Genomic DNA, 18,577 nt, shown 5'->3' on the forward strand with positions numbered 1-18,577 from the left:
CTGTCAAACCAAGATATTCTAACCCCCAGGCTTCTATACTTTTAGTTTTCTCTGTCATGAACTCTCTCTGCTTAGTTATAAAATGGTTTCTTTCCTCATTTCCTTTGGATTTTGCTGAAATATCACCTCCAGAAGGTTTCTCCGATCACCCTATTCTAAATTTAATACCTCTTCTATTTCTTCTTGTTTTCTTGTTCACTATAGCACATTCTATATTTTACTTATATGATTTATTTGCAATCTGATATTCACAGAAATGCAAGCTCCTCATGAATTTGTGCTTGATTTTTTTCATTGCTGTAACCCTCTATTTTAATTGCCCTGGCATATATTTGTGGCTTAAAAAATAAATATTTGTTGCTGAGTCAATTAATGAATACTGTTTTAATCACTGTAGCTGTGTAATAAATCTTGATATTTGACAGTGTTAGTGTGCCAGTTTTACTTTTATTTTTAAAATTGTCTTAGCTAGTTTTGCCCTTTGCATTGAGATATATACATATCAATATATAAAAAACATACTTCTTAATTTACGCATATGTGCACACATTCACTTAACCAGTTGCTATAATTTTGACTGGTATTGAATTTACAGATGAACATTTAAGGTTAATTACATTTTACTGTAATACGTCTTCTAATTCTTGAACCTGGACTATTCCTCCACTTACTTAGGTCTTCCTCAATTATTTGAAATAGTGTTTTACATTTTTCATCTTATAGACATTGCACATACTATTTTTAATTTATAAATATATATTGGTGTGGTTTATGCTACCCTTGATATCCTTTTTAGCATTCCTTTTTCATTTGTCTGTTGCTGCTATGTAGAAATATAATTAAATACTATATATTGACATTGTGTCAGTGAACTTTCTAAGTTCACTAATTAATTTCAAATATTTGTACACTATTTTGAATTTTATGCATTCACAATTATGCCATCTTCAGTTAATGAGTATTTTGTTTCTTCCTTTCTAAAAGCTAAAATTTTCATTCTAAATATACTTAATCAGACTGCCAGAACTATGCTGAATAGAAATAAATATAAAATATATCTTATTGTTTTTGTTCTTCAAGGGAAACAATTCAGCTTAATTTCATTACACATGATACATGCTTTAGTTTTCCCGAGTAAATTTTTTCAAAATAAAAAAATTGTTTTGTCAAAAAAATTGTTTTGTTCTTCATTTGCCAATAGATTTTATCATGAATGGATATCATTAATTCATACTGAATTTCATTAAATGCTTTTTTCTGAATCCATTATGCTAATCATGTGATATTCCTTCTATTTTTCTTTTAATGTGAATTGTATTGATTGATTTTTAACTTGTTGATATTTATTTAGAACTTAGCATACGTATTCATGCGAGAAATGTATCTGTTAATTTATTTTCTTTCAATGCCTTTGTGAGGGTTGGTTATTTGGGTTATGTAGACCTCATAAAATGATTTGATATGTACCTCTACCACCTTTTGATTACCTGGATGGGTATGAATAATGTTTGATATTAGTTCTTACATAAATGTTTGAGAGAATTAACCAGCAAAGTCATTTGACCTAGAGTTTTCTTTGTACAAAAGTCTTTATTTGCAGTTTTAAATTATGTAATAGATATGAATGAAACTGTTCTGATTTTGTATTTTTTATTGTGCCAGTCTTAACAAGTTATGTTTCTGGGACTCTTTCTTCATTATTTGCAAAGGGAGGTTTCTAAAGCCTTGCAATTATATTTCCATTTTGAAATATAAATGGTATTTTTTCCTTTGTTCTTGTCTAAGGTTTGAACTGAAGACTTCTCTTTCATATGGCAGAAGCAAACAATTTCTATAGTGCTGGGTCAAACCAAAAGTTAATGTTAAAGAGATGTATTATTCCTTTCCTAATCATCACTTTGCAGCTGGTAAAATAAGCCAACATGACTATATGGGTGAACATGAGACAACTTCATTTTTACACTAAGAAATGCCATCTGGCAGCAGTCTCACTTAACAGGATTGAAAACACACATCCAAATAAGAACACTGAATTTTTGTGGCTGTATTGAACTGTAAAGAGATTGAGATAATCCTGAAAATGCTTAGAGTAATTTTTCATTTAGATGTAACACAAGAAAGGATCTATGGGATTATCAAATACAGATACAGAATACTGAATTTTAATGGCATGAACACATCAGGTATTCAATAATTATTTTTTGAGGACTTAATGTATGTTAGTCTTTGTGCTAAATGCCAAATGATTGCAACAGACATTGGCCTTAATCTCATGGGCCCAAGAGCCTGTTTTAGTTCATTTTCTTTGCCAATAGAATATATATATATTCTATTGTCATATATATATTGTCAGATATATATATATATCTGATAAAAACAAGCAATAGGGAAAGGATTCCCTACTTAATAAATGGTGCTGGGAAAACTGGCTACCCATATGCAAAAAACAGAAACTGGACCCCTTCCCTACACTTTACACAAAAATTAACTCAAGATGAATTAAAGACTTAAACATAAAATCTAAAACCATAAAAACCCTAGAATAAAAGCTAGGCAATACCATTCAGAACATAGGCATGGGCAAAGACTTCACGAGTAAAACACCAAAAGCAATTGCTACAAAAGCCAAAATCGACAAATGGGATCTAAATAACTAGAGAGCTTCTGCACAGCAAAAGAAATTATCATCAGAGTGAACAGGCAACCTATAGAATGGGAGAAAATTTTTGCAGTCAATCCATCTGACAAAGGGCTAATATCCAGAATTTATAAGGAACTTAAAGAAATTTACAAGATGAAAACAATCCCATCGAAAAGTGGGCAAAGGATATGAACAGGCACTTCTCAAAAGAAGACATTTATGTGGCCAACAAACATGAAAAGAAGCTCATTATCACTGGTCATTAGAGAAATGCAGACCAAAACCACAATGAGATGCCATCTCACGCCAGTTAGAATGGTGATCATTAAAAAGTCTGGAAACAACAGATGATGGCGAGGATGTGGAGAAATAAGAATGCTTTTACACTCTTGGTGGGAGTGTAAACTAGTTCAGCCATTGTTGAAGACAGTGTGGTGATTCCCCAAGGATCTAGAACCAGAAATACCATTTAACACAGCAATCCCGTTACTGGGTATATACCCAATGGAATGTAAATAATTCTACTATAAAGACACATGCACATGTATGTTTATTGCAGCACTAGTTATGATAGCAAATACTTGGAACCAACCCAAATACGCATCAGTGATAGACTGGATAAAGAAAATGTGGCAGATACACATCATGGAACACTATGCAGCCATAAAAAGGAATGAATTCATGTCCTTTGCAGGGGTATGGATGAAGCTGCAAACCATCATCCTCAGCAAACTAACACAGCAACAGAAAACCAAACACTGCATGTTCTCACTCATAAGTGGGAGTTGAACAATGAGAACACATGGACACAGGGAGGGGAACATCACACCACAGGGCCTGTCGGAGGGTGGGGCGGAAAGGTGAGGGAGAGCATTAGGACAAATACCTAATGCATGCATAGCTTAAAACCTAGATGATGGGTTCATAGGTGCAGCAAACCACCGTGGCACATGTATATGTATGTAACAAACCTGCACGTTAAGCACACGTATCCCAGAACTTAAAGTAAATAAATAAAATTTAAAAAAAGAAAATATGTATGTCCATTCTCTCTCTCTCTCTATATATATACACATATATATATAACTGATCCTATATATAGGATGAATAAATATATTAGTTGCTAATAAATTGATAATCTATAAAATGTGTGCTAATATATTTACTTTAAATTATTAAAATATATTCAATAATATTTTCTTTGCTATTTTTACTTCTATTGTCACAAATACAGAAATTACTACAGAAGTTCTTATACCTTCTCCTACATATAGTGGTAAATTTTATGGAAAAATAGATTTGATCTAATTATGTTACTTAGCCTAAAGACCCAGAATATCTTGGTTGAAAGTGTACATGTTTTGCTTCACCAAAATCCAGTGTAAATTTTTCCTAACATGCTAGGAGAAAAGCATAATCCTTGCAAAACCTTTCCCTATGATTCCATAAGCTACTACAATATTAACCCAGTATGTTAAGAGAGTAAGTTATGTTTAATGTGATCATTATTTTTATAAGTTGACATGAGTGATGGCCTCTCAGTTTTTAATTTTCTGAACTTTTCTTCCACATTCTCAATGGTTTATTTGTTGATTTCATCTTTCATAAAAATATGATAAGGACTTTCACCAGCTAATGTTAAAACTTAGTGAAATGCACAATTTACAAAAGTAAAAGTCTTGTAAAATGTTTCCTATGTATCATTTACATTTATTACCTTCCTTCTGAGCTTTTCATTCAATTCTTGTTCATACGTGAAAAATAAACAATATGATTTTGACTTGTTTTCTTGAAGGCTTTTGCCATTTTCCCAGTACATCTTTTAATATTTAAGGACAGTTACATATATTTAGGGAGTTTCAAATTTCTAGAAAGTATATTACTTTTAGTAGATTCCTGCCAATATGAGTGTAAACCTCATTTATTTTAATATGAATTAATATGATACACTTTAGGTAGAAATATTATTAACATTTCACTTTTGCTTATGTGTACGGTGCTATTCAGTTATGATTTCTTACGTGACAAACAATCCATGAGGAAAAGCTTATTAATAATCTGCTAAGTGCTGGAGGCAGTAGGACTCTATTCTCATTAGTAATCTTATCTATTGCTTATCTCCTGCCAGGAAAGAGGTGATTCTTGAAACGAACGGCAGTAATACAAATTTATACAGCAGCTGTATACTCAAGCAGTAATACAAATTTATACAGTATAAGCACACTCAAAGAGGAATTTGTGTGCAAAGACAAAGCCTAGCATTTCTTTATATAACCTAAGTTGAAGAGGTATTGTAAAGGAACTGGTGGTTAGAGAAGGAAGGCGAGGCAAACGCAGACAATTTGAATGGGAAGAGGCTATTGAAACTGAAAATTGAGAAGGGAACTATGAAAAATAATTCTTAAAATGCAAACCTCTTCACTTTGACTGCCTGCATGCATGGCAAATTCCTTGGCTTGGGGGGAAAGAGGAAAGTTGTGCTGAGAGCAGCTACTAGTAGCAGGGCATATGACTGTGCAGGGCATACGTACGTGCAGGTGTAACATTGCTTAGAATTCCTCAGACCTTAAATCACTGTCAAGGACTAAAAACTGCAATGATGACTGGAAATATCTGTTCCACATCCAAAATAATCTATTTAGAATTGCTTCCTTAGTTCACCAGGTCTCTATCAAATATCAGTGCTTTTAGTTCCTTCCAAATCATCACTCTGCCCTCTAATCCAATGTATCCCTGAATTATGCTGTAGAGAAAAATGCAATTTCCTCCATGTGGGTCTCCCTCCTTAAGTTTTTCTTCCCCACATTAAACATCTCTAACATTTAGAGAAAGACGATAATTTCTAAATGAATCCAGGTGCACAATTGTCCAAATCATGAAAATAACTTCCTAAATCCTTATTCATTGATAAATATGTGGATCAAATCAGTGTAAGTATTTCAGCTAATCAGATTGCAGCTACAAAATGAAAAATCACTTTCAGCTTATTCATTTGTTATAAATGTAAAAGGAGCAATGGAAAGGATTAGAGGTAGAGAATATCTCTGGTTTTGCATAGAATATCATGATTCCTATACCTTCTAAGAGGTAGAACATAAAAGGAAAGTCCACTTGCTTTTTTCCCAGAGACAACGGTTTTTAGAGTATGGGGCTGATTTTCCTAGCTACGCTATTAAATATAATTAGTTAGATTACATTATAAATTAAGCCAGTTCATTGGAGTAAACCTCTGTACAGGACACTTGGCATTATAAAGCTGTTACATAGCTGGTTGATGTAGAATACCCTTCAGTCTCTTTGTAAAGGCGTACTGTTGCGTCAAATGAACACAAAGGTAATAACATAATATTAGAACTATTTTTATAAAATCGCAACTCAACACTTTGTTACAGGTTCAATAATATCTTAGAAAACTGTGGTGTGTTCACACGTGTATTGTGTACATACATTTGCCTATACATATTAGGCTTTGATCACTAACGTTAAAACCGGCTAAACTTTGGACCTTTATGTGAATTGTGGTATGAATATATGTGTATATATGCATGTTATTTTTAAGAGCTGTGGTCTTAACATAGAATTAACAGCCCGTATTTCAAAATTGAGGTTAAAATTGTAACAATCTGTCTGTAAATAGTACTAATATTGCATATTTTTGCCTGCTCGTCACAAGTTGGACATTAGCCAGGTAAAGTGGACACTATTGAGAACATGGCTTTTAGCTGGTCATTTGTGTATGTGTACAGTACTCTGTAAATTTTGAATTCTGTGAAAGATGCAAATGTTGCATTCAAAGCCAAAGAATAAGATTAAGACAGCACTCGTGGACAACCAAGATTATTGATTATTCTACATTATTCATATCCATGATATGAAGTGATTCTGGATTTTTTTTGCTAGCTACTAGAAAATAAGCTAAGATGTATGACAGCTTGTTGAATGCATCTACCAAAATTCCATCAATAGGAAAGTGAGACCAGTGTTTTTTGGTTAAATCACAGGATATGACACAGTAACATTTACCTGTCCTCGAAGTCTTATTACTTTAACCATACACAAAATTGCCAAGATTTTAGCCATTGGTTAAGTCCTCTAATTATATACTAGATAATTTCATTTGTAGCTGAACCACCTTATAAAATAGAGCTGCGTCTGCTCGATTATTTTCTAAATATTACATTCTATTTATATTTGTGAATTGAATGGACCAGGTGATACGTATGCACGCAAGGAGACAGGAGTACTGCCACAATTTTCTATGATTTATCTATACAAGGAAATAGAGTGAATCTTCTAGAAATATAAAAATACTAGCCTGACATTGTCCATTTTCACTTTTTGAGAACTTGTGTAAGTCATTTGTTCTCTTTTTGCCTCAAGTTCTTTATTAATATCAGTAGTGCTGGACTATATCCTGTCTGAGATACTGTGATCAAATTATTATGTATCCAGGGATTTCAGCCCTTGGCTGTAAATCATTACCAATGGGAGGAATTTTGATTCAGCAAGCTCAGGGCAGAGTCTTGGCATATATACTTTTAAGATGTGCCACAAGTGATTCTGATAATTCAGCCAAGGTAAGGAATAATTCTTCTATGCTTTTTTATTCAAAGAACAAAATGGAAATCTTTAAGTCTATATTATTTCTTAGGTCTTATCTATATTTCATACCTTGCTGAGAAAAACTATCAGTGGGTGTAGCAGTGGCAAAATTGCTGCGGTGTATCTCATTATAAGACAAGTACATTGTTACTGGTAGAAAAATGATCAAAATGAATAGTGTATTTATCAAATTTCTCCAGAAAGATAAGAAAATAATAGGAGTTATACATATCTCCTATTATTTTACATATATGTAGAGAGAGAGAGAGTGAGAGGAGGGTGATATATAGGATAATAGGAAATAGTTGAATATATAGAATATAGAAGTAGGATATATATATTATATATATCCTATATATTATATATAAATATATAATATAATATATATCCTATTACTTCCTATTATATAATATATATCCTATTATATATATTATATATTCTCTTATATATATTATATTATATATATTATATACCCCATTACATATATTATATAATACGATATATATCCTATTATTTCTATATTCTATATATTGAATTATTTCCTATTATCCTATATATATAATATATATAATTTATATATATAATATATATTTAAATATTATATATATAATTTATATATATTACATAGAGAGAGAGAGAGAGAGAGAGAGAGAGACAGAGAGAGGGAAATTTAAAGGAATTCATTTACGCGACTGTCGGGGTTGGCAAATCCGAAGTCTGTAGAGCTGGTTGTGGGTTAGAAATTTGGGCAAAAGGTGATGTTGCAGTCCTGATTCTGACGGCTGGAAACTCAAACAGATTCCTGTGTTTCAGTCTGGAGGGAGAATTCCATCTTCTTGGGAGAATTTTGTCTTTTTCCTGAAAGCCTTCAACTGATTGGATGATGCTCACCCATCCTATGGAGGGTAAATCTGATTTACTCAAAATCTACTGTAAAAAATGTTAAATCACATCCAAAAAATACCTTCACAGCAACATCTAGACTGTTTGACCAAATATTTGGGCACCAGAGCCTAGCCATGTTGACACAGAAAATTAACCATCACAGAAAGTAAACTTAGCAAGAGCTAATAAAAGCAAAAGAATTCCAAAGATGGTTGGATCAGAGTGAACAAGATTGGGTATCTGAGAAAGGCTGGCAGGTGCTGCGTGTGGGTAGAAGAGACAGCAAGGTTGCAGATAACTTGAGTCTGCTGGAGGATGAAAATGGTGTCCTGAGTTAAGTCTGCAGTAAAGGTTGTAGGTAAAACCAAGAGCAGTCACAGGCACACAAAGATGTCAGAACTGGGAATACTTAGGCTCCACTAAACCAATGCACTTCATCGCATTGATTTTCATTGTTTGTTCTCATTCCCTTGTTTGCTTATTCATTACATGCTGCTCCACTCAGAGCATTTTGACTTGCTTGAACATTTCTTTATTAGCTTGTTGGTGTTGGTTTTGCTTGTCAGCTACACTATTCATTTCTGGAGTAACACTTCATACTAAGGCAGTTGGTGCTTCTTGACTGAACAGGCCAGTTGTAATTTCTCTGCACTCTACAGTGATGTCAGTTTTCTTCAACCCAAGAAGGGCAGTTTGCACAAGTAAGTTGCTTTCACTCCTGGTTTGTTTGTTTTTCCACTGCCAGTCACCAAACTTTGTATCTTCTTTACTCTTCTATCATGACTTCATCATCCTGTGGGCCCACTAGGTATGTACATGTTACCTAAGGGAATTATTCTGTTCTCAAGGCTCCATCTAGTGTATGCAGAAATTTAATTTTCTGCAAATTTGGTTACTTTGGATAATACCATTAATACTGTGGTTTTTAATCTCTTTGAAAGTTTTTGGGGCCTATAAAAGTCACAAGGCTTTAGAAAAGTAATTCTTACATATTGGTGTGTATAATTTAAAGACCATGTAAAATGTAGATTACTGGCTCCACTTAGGGAAAAAACATGATTTACTGTGTATGGGGGGGGGGCGCGGGCAGCAAGTATGCATTTTAAAGAAGCTACAGCTTTCTCACTTATATGATTAATAGTGATTTGTTGATAATTCACCATGATGCAATCTATAGTTTAAAATGGAAACCTTTTATTTTAGAATAATTTCACATTTATGAAACATTTGCAAAGGCTGTACGAAGCATTTTCATGCACATTTCACTCAGCTTCCCCTAAAATTAATATCTTACATTGTACATGCATTTAAACTAAAAAATTAACATTGAAATATTACTATTAACTAAACTTCTGACTTCATTCAGATTTGTAGATTTTTTACTCCCATGTCCTTTTTCAGTGCCAGGATCCAACCCAGCCTACCACATTGAATTTAGTTTTCATGTCTCTTTAATCTAAAGTCTATGACCGGTTCTCAGTCTTTACTTGTTTCCCATGACCTTTATGGTTTTGAGGAGTACTTGAGAATTTTGTAAAACGTCCCTGGACTTGAGTTTGTTAGATGTTTTCTCCTCATTAGACTAGGATTCCGGAATTTAGGGGAGAATACTACAGAAGTGAAGTGTCTTTCTCATCACATCCTATCAGAGGAGTGCATGATACCAATGCGAACTCTCACTGCTGATATTAACAATGATCACTTGGTTAAGGAGAGAACTGCCAGGCTTCTCCACTAAAAGGTCACTATTTTTTTCCCATTCCATATTTTACTTTTTAGAATCCAGCCCACACCCTGGGGAGGACAATTAATTTCCACCTCCTGAAGGGAGGAGTATCCCTGTACATTTTCTGAAATTCTTTGTAAAAATATTTGTACCCGTTTCCTCATTTATTTATTTGTACAATTATTTATATCACTATGGACTCATGGATATTTTATTTTATATTGTGTTATAATTTTTTAAATTTTAATTCATTTTGTTGCCTGAATTGTTTTAACTTTGGCCATTGAGGGCTCTTTCAGTTTGGCTCCTGATCTGCTTCTATTCTTTTGTTTTCTGAGAACTTCCATATTTTCTGGCATTACATAATACTCCAGGCTCATCTTGTGTTTTCACTGCCCCAGGCCTAGAATTCCTCATTTCTCCAAGGATATCTCTGTTTTGTTTTGCTTTTGTTATTTTAGAGAATGGTATTTAGAAACCAAGATTTGGGCACTGGATGTACTTGTTGTTACTTGGGTGTCATTTTTTTTCTAGTTTCTCAGCAGAGACAGAGCTATACAACATAAGCATGTATACTAACCAATATGTACACACATCTATAATTATTTCTTTAGCTATATATCTCTATACATGGTAAACTACTGTGTATTATACATTTTTTGTTTTCTTATGAAGTTTTAAGAATTATTTATGTATTCTAGATGTGAGTCCTTTGTATAATATTCTGCTGTGAAAAGTGAAAAAAACGAAGTGGCTTTAAGGAACAAAAACAATGTTTTAATGAACAGGCACATGAAAAATTTTATATAGGCCCAATTGAACTTTAGGAGATTCAATACATGTTTTTCTCCGGGATTATTTGGAATATAGAAGATTTTTTCAAACTCTCATGCATTTTAGATAAGTGAGTACTCATATGAGCTTGCTAGTTAGAGTATTGTTATAGAGAATTGTTGAAGCATTGGCTCTTGAATGTAACATACAGTCCATGGAATTTTTCTATTAAACTAAAGAGCTTCTGCACAGCAAAAGAAACTACCATCAGAGTGAACAGGCAACCTACAGAATGGGAAAAAATTTTTGCAACCTGCTCATCTGACAAAGGGCTAATATCCAGAATCTACAAAGAACTCAAACAAATTTACAAGAAAAAAACAAACAACCCCATCAAATGTGGGCAAAGGATAGGAACAGACACTTCTCAAAAGAAGACATTTATGCAGCCAAAAGACACATCAAAAAATGTTCATCATCACTGGTCATCAGAGAAATGCAAATCAAAACCACAATGAGATACCATCTCACACCAGTTAGAATGGCGATCATTAAAAAGTCAGGAAACAACAGGTGCTGGAGAGGATGTGGAGAAACAGGAACAGTTTTACACGGTTGGTGGGACTGTAAACTAGTTCAACCATTGTGGAAGACAGCGTGGCGATTCCTCAAGGATCTAGAACTAGAAATACCATTTGACCCAGCCATCTCATTGCTGGGTATATACCCAAAGGATTATAAATCATGCTGCTATAAAGACACATGCACACATATGTTTACTGTGGCACTATTCACAATAGCAAAGACTTGGAACCAACCCAAATGTCCATCAGTGATAGATCAAGAAAATGGATGGATCAAGAAAATGTGGCACATATACACCGTGGAATACTATGCAGCCATAAAAAAGGATGAGTTAATGTCTTTTGTAGGGCCATGGATGAAGCTGGAAACCATCATTCTCAGCAAACTATCGCAAGGACAAAAAACCAAACACTGCATGTTCTCACTCATAGGTGGGAACTGAATAGTGTGAACACTTGGACACAGGAAGGGGAACATCACACACACGGGCCTGTTGTGCAGTAGGGGGAGGGGGGAGGGATAGCACTAGGAGATATAGCTAATGTAAATGACGAGTTAATGGGTGCAGCACACCAACATGGCACACTTATACATATGTAAGAAACCTGCACATTGCGCACATGTACCCTAGAACTTGAAGTATAATAAAAATAAAAAAGGAAAAAAAAAAAGAAAGTTAAAAATAAATCCTTGTCAAATTTGGTCTTACCAACCTCACATTATGAAATCTACTAAGTATCTTGAGACTTTAACATAGATTCTTATAATCAATAAATGAAAATATTTGTGATATGTAAATGTATGATGTTGCTTTTCCTTTATATAGACATCAAATGTAGAGTATTTTTATTTTCGAACTGTAGTAATACTATATAAATTAACAATATTTTACAGGATGCTTATTCTGTTCCAGACACTATACAAAGTCATGTTATATAGATTATCTTGATTTACACATAATCTAGTTCTTTGATTTAATGAGAAACCTAAGAGGAATATACATTGTGTCTGTTTTACAAAGGAGGAGCCAAAAGCAAGAGAGGCATTGATCGTACCTCATTTACAAGGAGGAACTAGAGTGTACCTGCTTGTATAGCAGAAAACATTGTTTAGTATACATACATTGTATAGTAGAAAACATTGTTCAGCTGCACCTAACAAGGGAAGTAAGAAGCCTTCTTTTAAAAAATGAGTAAGAATGTACAGAAAAAATTATTATGTGATGAGAAAATGATATGCTTAAGGAATAATGCAGGCTGAATTTGTCTATAATTAAAATTTTTTATAAAAATGCTTTTCATAGTGTTGTTTTAAGCACTATAAGGGAGATAAAAATTTAACTGATATTATTTAAAGGAAAATGAAAGATTGCAACTGGACTGGTGGGGGTATAACGATATTCAGACTGGAAAGGAAGAAGGGAAACTGTCTTTATTCACAGATGACACTATCATACCTATAGAAAATTCAATGAAATATACAAAAATGCTTCTGAACATAATGAGTGAGTTTTCCAAGGTTGTATGATACCAATGGGTATCCAAACATCAATATTTATATATGCTAACAATAAAAAATTGGAAATTGCAACTAAAATATACTACATATAATAGTATGAAAAACAATATTTAGGAAAAATCTGGAGAGAAAAAGATGTGAAAGGCACATACACTAAAAAACACACAATATTCCTGAGAAAATGAAAAATCACATAAACAAATAGAAAGCTGTACATTTCTCAGCGGTCAGATTTCCTATTGTTAACATGCCAATTATCCTCAAATTGATCTATAGATTCAACAGAATCCTAATCAAATTCCCAACAGGACTTTCTTTTTTTGACATTGACAAACTGACTTTAAAATTTCTATAGAAATTCAAAGGACCTAGGAAGAACTAACTTTGTAAAAGAACATTGTTAAAGGACTAATACAGCCTAATTTCTAGATTTATTATAAAGCTAAAGTAACCAACAGAGTGGGAAATTTGTGTGAGAGAAAAATCAATGGAAGAGAAAAGAGTGTCCAGAAATTGACCTTCAAAAAATATACACAACTGATATTCTACCAATTCCCAAATGTAATTCAGTGGAGAAAATTTAGTCTTTACAAAAATAGTTCTAAAATTATCAGATATATGTAAGCAATAGGTACATTTTTAAATAAAAACTTTGATCTATATCTTGTGCTGTTTACAAAAATTAAACCTTGACCTTTGGATAGGCCAAGTTTTCACAGATACATCAAAAGAAGCACAGTCTATAAAATAAGAAATTGATAAATTGGACTTCATCAAATTAAAAAACTTCTCTTTGACACTGTTAAGACAATGAAAGGGAAAAGCCAAGGATGAAGTGAAAAATTTGCAAATCACATATCTCATAACCTATTCACATCTAGAACACAGCAAGGATTCTCAAAACTAAATATGATATCCAGCAACACAATTTAAAAATGGGGAAAAAATCCACAGAAACTTCAACGAAGGAGAGATAAGGATGGCAAATAAGCAAATATAGAGATGTTCAATATCAGTAGTCATCAGGAAACGCAAATGAAACCCAGAATGAGATTCCACCACACACCTGTCAGAACGTGGACTGCGCAGGTGGTGTCAGCGCTGCTCCGCCTCCAGGAAGGAACCTGGGCTGCGCGTGGCTGGCGGTCTCCTAGCGACTAGAGCGGCAGGGATCAGGAACCGCAGAAGCTGGAGACGTGGCACCCCAGCGAGGGCCACCATGGGGGACCAGAGGCCGCAGGACTGGCTGAGGTCCCCGGGCATGGACTCCAAGCCCTGGTACTGTAACAAACCGCCTTCCAAGTGCTTCGCGAAGCTCAAGCACAGGCGCCTGAGGTTATCACCCATGGACACCCAGAACTGGGTATTTGTGAAGGAGGGCATGGACGACTTCCGCTACGGCTGTCCGTCTCCCGAGGATACGCTCGTTTGTCGCCGTGACGAGTTCTTACTCCCCAAAATATCTCTCAGAGGTCCCCAAGCTGACCCCAAAAGCGTGCAGAAAAAGCTGCTCAAGAAAGCGGCCCTATTTTCCAAACTCTCTCCAGCCCAGCTAGCACGGAAGGCGTTCGTAGAGCAAGTGGAAGCCCAGCTAATGGCCAAGCATCCCTTGGCTATGTACCCCAATCTGGGAGAAGATGTGCCTCCAGATCTCCTACTACAGGTGCTGAAACAGCTGGATCCTGAGAGGAAGCTGGAGGACGCTTGGGCTCGTTGTGAGGCCCGGGAGAAGACAACCCAGGTACCCACTGAGCCTAGTAAATATCCCTGTGGGGAATTCTGCCTGAAGCCTCCCGAGACTCTGGTGTCCCATCACCGCCGGGAGCTTCCCAAGACTACGGTGTCCAGTCTCTGCCCAGAGCCTCCCGAGACTGGAATGTCCCATCTAAGCCCGGAGCCTCCCAAGACTCCGGTGTCCAGTCTCCGCCCCAAGCCTCCGGAGACTGGAGAGTCCCATCTCCGCCTAGAGCATTCCAAGACTCATCGTGGGTCCAGTCTCCGCTTGGAACCTTCCGAGACTGGAGTGTCCCATCTTAGTCCGGAGCCTCCCGAGACTCGTCGGGCGTCCAGTCTCTACTCGGAGCTTTCCGAGACTGGAGAGTCCCATCTCCACCCGGAGTCTCCCAAGACTCGTCGGGGGTCCAGTCTCTACTCGGAGCCTTCCGAGATGGGAGTATCCCAACTCCGCCTTGCGCCTCCCAAGACTCGTCGGGGGTCCAGTCTCTACTCGGAGCCTTCCGAGACTGGAGTGTCCCATCTCCGCCTGGCGCCTCCCAAGACTCGCCGGGGGTCCAGTCTCCACTCGGAGCCTTCCGAGACTGGAGTGTCCCATCTCCGCCTGGCGCCTCCCAAGACTCGTCGGGGGTCCAGTGTCCACTCGGAGCCTTCCGAGACTGGAGTGTCCCATCTCCGCCTGGCGCCTCCCAAGACTCGTCGGGGGTCCAGTGTCCACTCGGAGCCTTCCGAGACTGGAGTGTCCCATCTCCGCCTGGCGCCTCCCAAGACTCGTCGGGGGTCCAGTCTCCACTCGGAGCCTTCCGAGACTGGAGTGTCCCATCTCAGCCCAGAGCCTCCCAAGACTCGTCGGGGGTCCAGTGTCCACTCGGAGCCTTCCGAGACTGGAGTGTCCCATCTCCGCCTGGCGCCTCCCAAGACTCGTCGGGGGTCCAGTGTCCACTCGGAGCCTTCCGAGACTGGAGTGTCCCATCTCAGCCCAGAGCCTCCCAAGATTCGTCGGGGGTCCAGTCTCCACTCGGAGCCTTCCGAGACTGGAGTGTCCCATCTCAGCCCAGAGCCTCCCAAGATTCGTCGGGGGTCCAGTCTCCACTCGGAGCCTTCCGAGACTGGAGTGTCCCATCTCAGCCCTGAGCCTCCCAAGATTCGTCGGGCGTCCAGTCTCTACTCGGAGCCTTCCGAGACTGGAGAGTCCCATCTCCACCCGGAGTCTCCCAAGACTCGTCGGGGGTCCAGTCTCCACTCGGAGCCTTCCGAGACTGGGGTGTCCCATCTCAGCCCAGAGCCTCCCAAGACTGAAGTGTCTCATCTCCACCCAGTGCCTCTCAAGACCGGAGTGTGCCGTCTCCGCCTGGAACCTCCCGACACTAGTCGGGTGTCCAATCTCCTACTATACATGCTGAAAATGCTGGATTCTGGGAGGACGCTGAAGGACGTATGGGATCGTTGTGAAGCCCGGGTGAAGAAAACCGAGGAACCCACCGAGCCTGATAAATCCCCTTGTGGGGAACCCTGCCTGCAGCCTCCTGAGACTCAGGTGTCCCATCCCCACCCGGAACACCCCAAGACTCGCTGGGTGTCCAGTCTCCGCTCGGAGCCTCCCAAGCCTCGTCGGGTGTCCAGTCTCCGCCCGGAGCTTCCCAAAGCTCCAGAGTTCCACCAGTTCTCGGAGCCTCCCAAGATTCGAGCATCCTACATAAAAGAACTGCTTCAGAAAGATACACCAAGCACAAAAGAGTGCGTTTCTGACTCTCTTCAATATAGATACACATCGGAAAAACTCCGTGAATTCTTCAAGTGGGCTGGAGACCTGGGAGCTGATGAAGAATCCATCAGGAATCTGTTTGACTTTACCCCCAACTACAGAGCAACCCATGAGGACCAAAAGTTTAAGAAGGTAAAGGAGTGTTCCTCAGAGCTGAAGTACAGCGTGGAGCTAGATGAAAAGGATGAGGACAAATTCTTCTCAAAGGAAAAACACTGGGGCAGGAAATTCCACAGGCCATCGAATTCTTATACCACACAGCGTGTGAAGATGAAGTATGGAGCATGGTACCTCAAGCCTAAGTTGTGGAAAAAGCTAAGAAGTGATGAACCTTTGATTGACCCCAAGCTCTCACTTAAAAAGCCTGATGAACCTGACGTTCTTGACGATCTTTATGGACCAATTGCCTTTAAGGATTTCATTCTAAGCAAGGGCTATGAAATGCCTGGAATCCTTGAAAGGCTCTTTGCCAGGAAGGGATGGACTTATGACTCTGTTAAGACTCCTATTCAACATGCAATGATAGTTTACAAGTACAAAGAAATCGCAGAGGCATCGGAAGAAGATTAGGCGGTTTTCAATTTACTTCTCAATTGGGTATTTCTTGCTCTCATTTTAATCATCAATCATAATTTATGATGACTGGCCCTGTGGATGTACAACTTGGGCAACATCTGTAAATTCAATACCTAATGTTTATCAATATTTCTTAATGACTTGCTTTGGCTTCATTATTTCATATATTTTATCAATTATGTGATTAATATTCACATACACTCTTTCACATGGTTGAAGCATTGTGAATATTACATCATCATGTCAATTATTTGTAAAAATACATAAAACCAGAAATTATTATTATTAGAATTATTCTTTAAAAGAGAAATCGGGTTGGGCACATTTGCTCATGCCTGTAATCCTCCCCACTTTGGGAGCCCAGGTGGGTGGATTGCTTGAGCCCAGGAGTTGAAGACCAGCCTGAGAAACATGGTGAAACCTGGTCTCTATAAAAAATCCAAAAATGGAATCCACAATGCTTTCTGATGCAACTAAACATCATTCTGGACAAAGAAAGTCTAGCAGATATAGTGAACTAACCAGTTAATTTAATTTTCAATATAAAAAATTAAAATTACAACTGCTATTCTATCCAAAACTCCCACTAATGGGCATGTACACAAAGTACAACAAATCACTATACCAAAAAGACATAGGTACTCTTATGTTTATTGCAGCACTATTCATAAAGCAAAGTCATACAATCAACTACAGCATCCATAAGTGGGATATTTTCTTTATCTACTGAGGGATGCTTAAGTTGATTCTATGGATAAAGAAAATGTCACATACACACACACACACACAGACACACACACACTCTGGAAAGTACTTGGCCATAGAAAAGAATTAGGACATATCTTTTACAGCAACATGGACGGAACGGGAGTTCATTATATTAAATGAAAAACTCAGAAACAGGAAGTACAATACTGCATGTTCTCGCTTATAAGTGGGAGCTGAACAATGAGTATACATAGAGAACAGAATAGTAAACACTGGAGACTCAGAAGGGTAGGAGGATGGGAGAGGGGTGAGAGATGAGAAATTACCTCTTGGGTACAATGTACACTATCAGCTGATGTTCACAATAAGAGCTCATACTTCATCACTACTCAATATATCCATGGAACAAAGCTATACTTCTACCCCTTAAATCTACTTTTAAAAATCATGAAATGTTTTCTTAAAATATTTGAGAGCAATCACAAGAGAGTTTCCAATAAGACAAGTTGAATAAATTTATAAACTCACCCCACCACCCCTAAAAAAAAACCTATGGAAATCAGTCGACGGTGTTTCCCAACCACCCATGTGAGAACTGACACTGCTGAGCAAGAAAATTTTACAAATATGTAAAAAGCTTACTCTGAAAACCTATTTTTCTAAAATTTCTCAACATATTTAATCCCTATATTAGGACACATATACTGTCAAATTTGGAAGATACAGGGAGTCCTGTGTCTTTCTTGAAATTTGTAAAAGAAACAGAAACATAGGCATTGATGTCTCATCTTAAAAGGATAAATGAGCTTGGGTAACATAGCGAGGCCATATCACTATAAAAAGTAATTTAAAAAAATTGCTGTGTATGGTGGCGTGTGCCTATAGTCCCAGCTACTTGGGAGGCTGAGGTAGGAGGATTGCTTTAGCCCAGGAGTTTGAAGCTGCATCAGGCAGTGATCACACCACTGTACTCCAGTCTGGGCAACAGAGCAAGAACCCATCTCTAAAAAATAAATAAATAAAAGGGTAAATGTGGGTACACATTTAAATCTATTAATTTGGT

The 18,577-nt window shown here is 37.4% G+C and overlaps 1 protein-coding gene across 1 annotated transcript; it reads left to right on the forward strand.

The window, feature by feature from the left end:
* Window positions 1-13,892: 13,892 nt before the first annotated feature.
* On the forward strand, window positions 13,893-16,941 carry LOC129053444 (protein FAM47A-like). The gene has a single exon (XM_054545499.1). The coding sequence runs from the start codon at window positions 13,951-13,953 to the stop codon at window positions 16,798-16,800; it is 2,850 nt and encodes a 949-aa protein (XP_054401474.1). The 5' UTR covers window positions 13,893-13,950; the 3' UTR covers window positions 16,801-16,941.
* Window positions 16,942-18,577: the final 1,636 nt, after the last annotated feature.

The sequence above is a fragment of the Pongo abelii genome, chromosome Y (genome assembly GCF_028885655.2).
Source record: "Pongo abelii isolate AG06213 chromosome Y, NHGRI_mPonAbe1-v2.0_pri, whole genome shotgun sequence".
NCBI lineage: Eukaryota > Metazoa > Chordata > Mammalia > Primates > Hominidae > Pongo > Pongo abelii.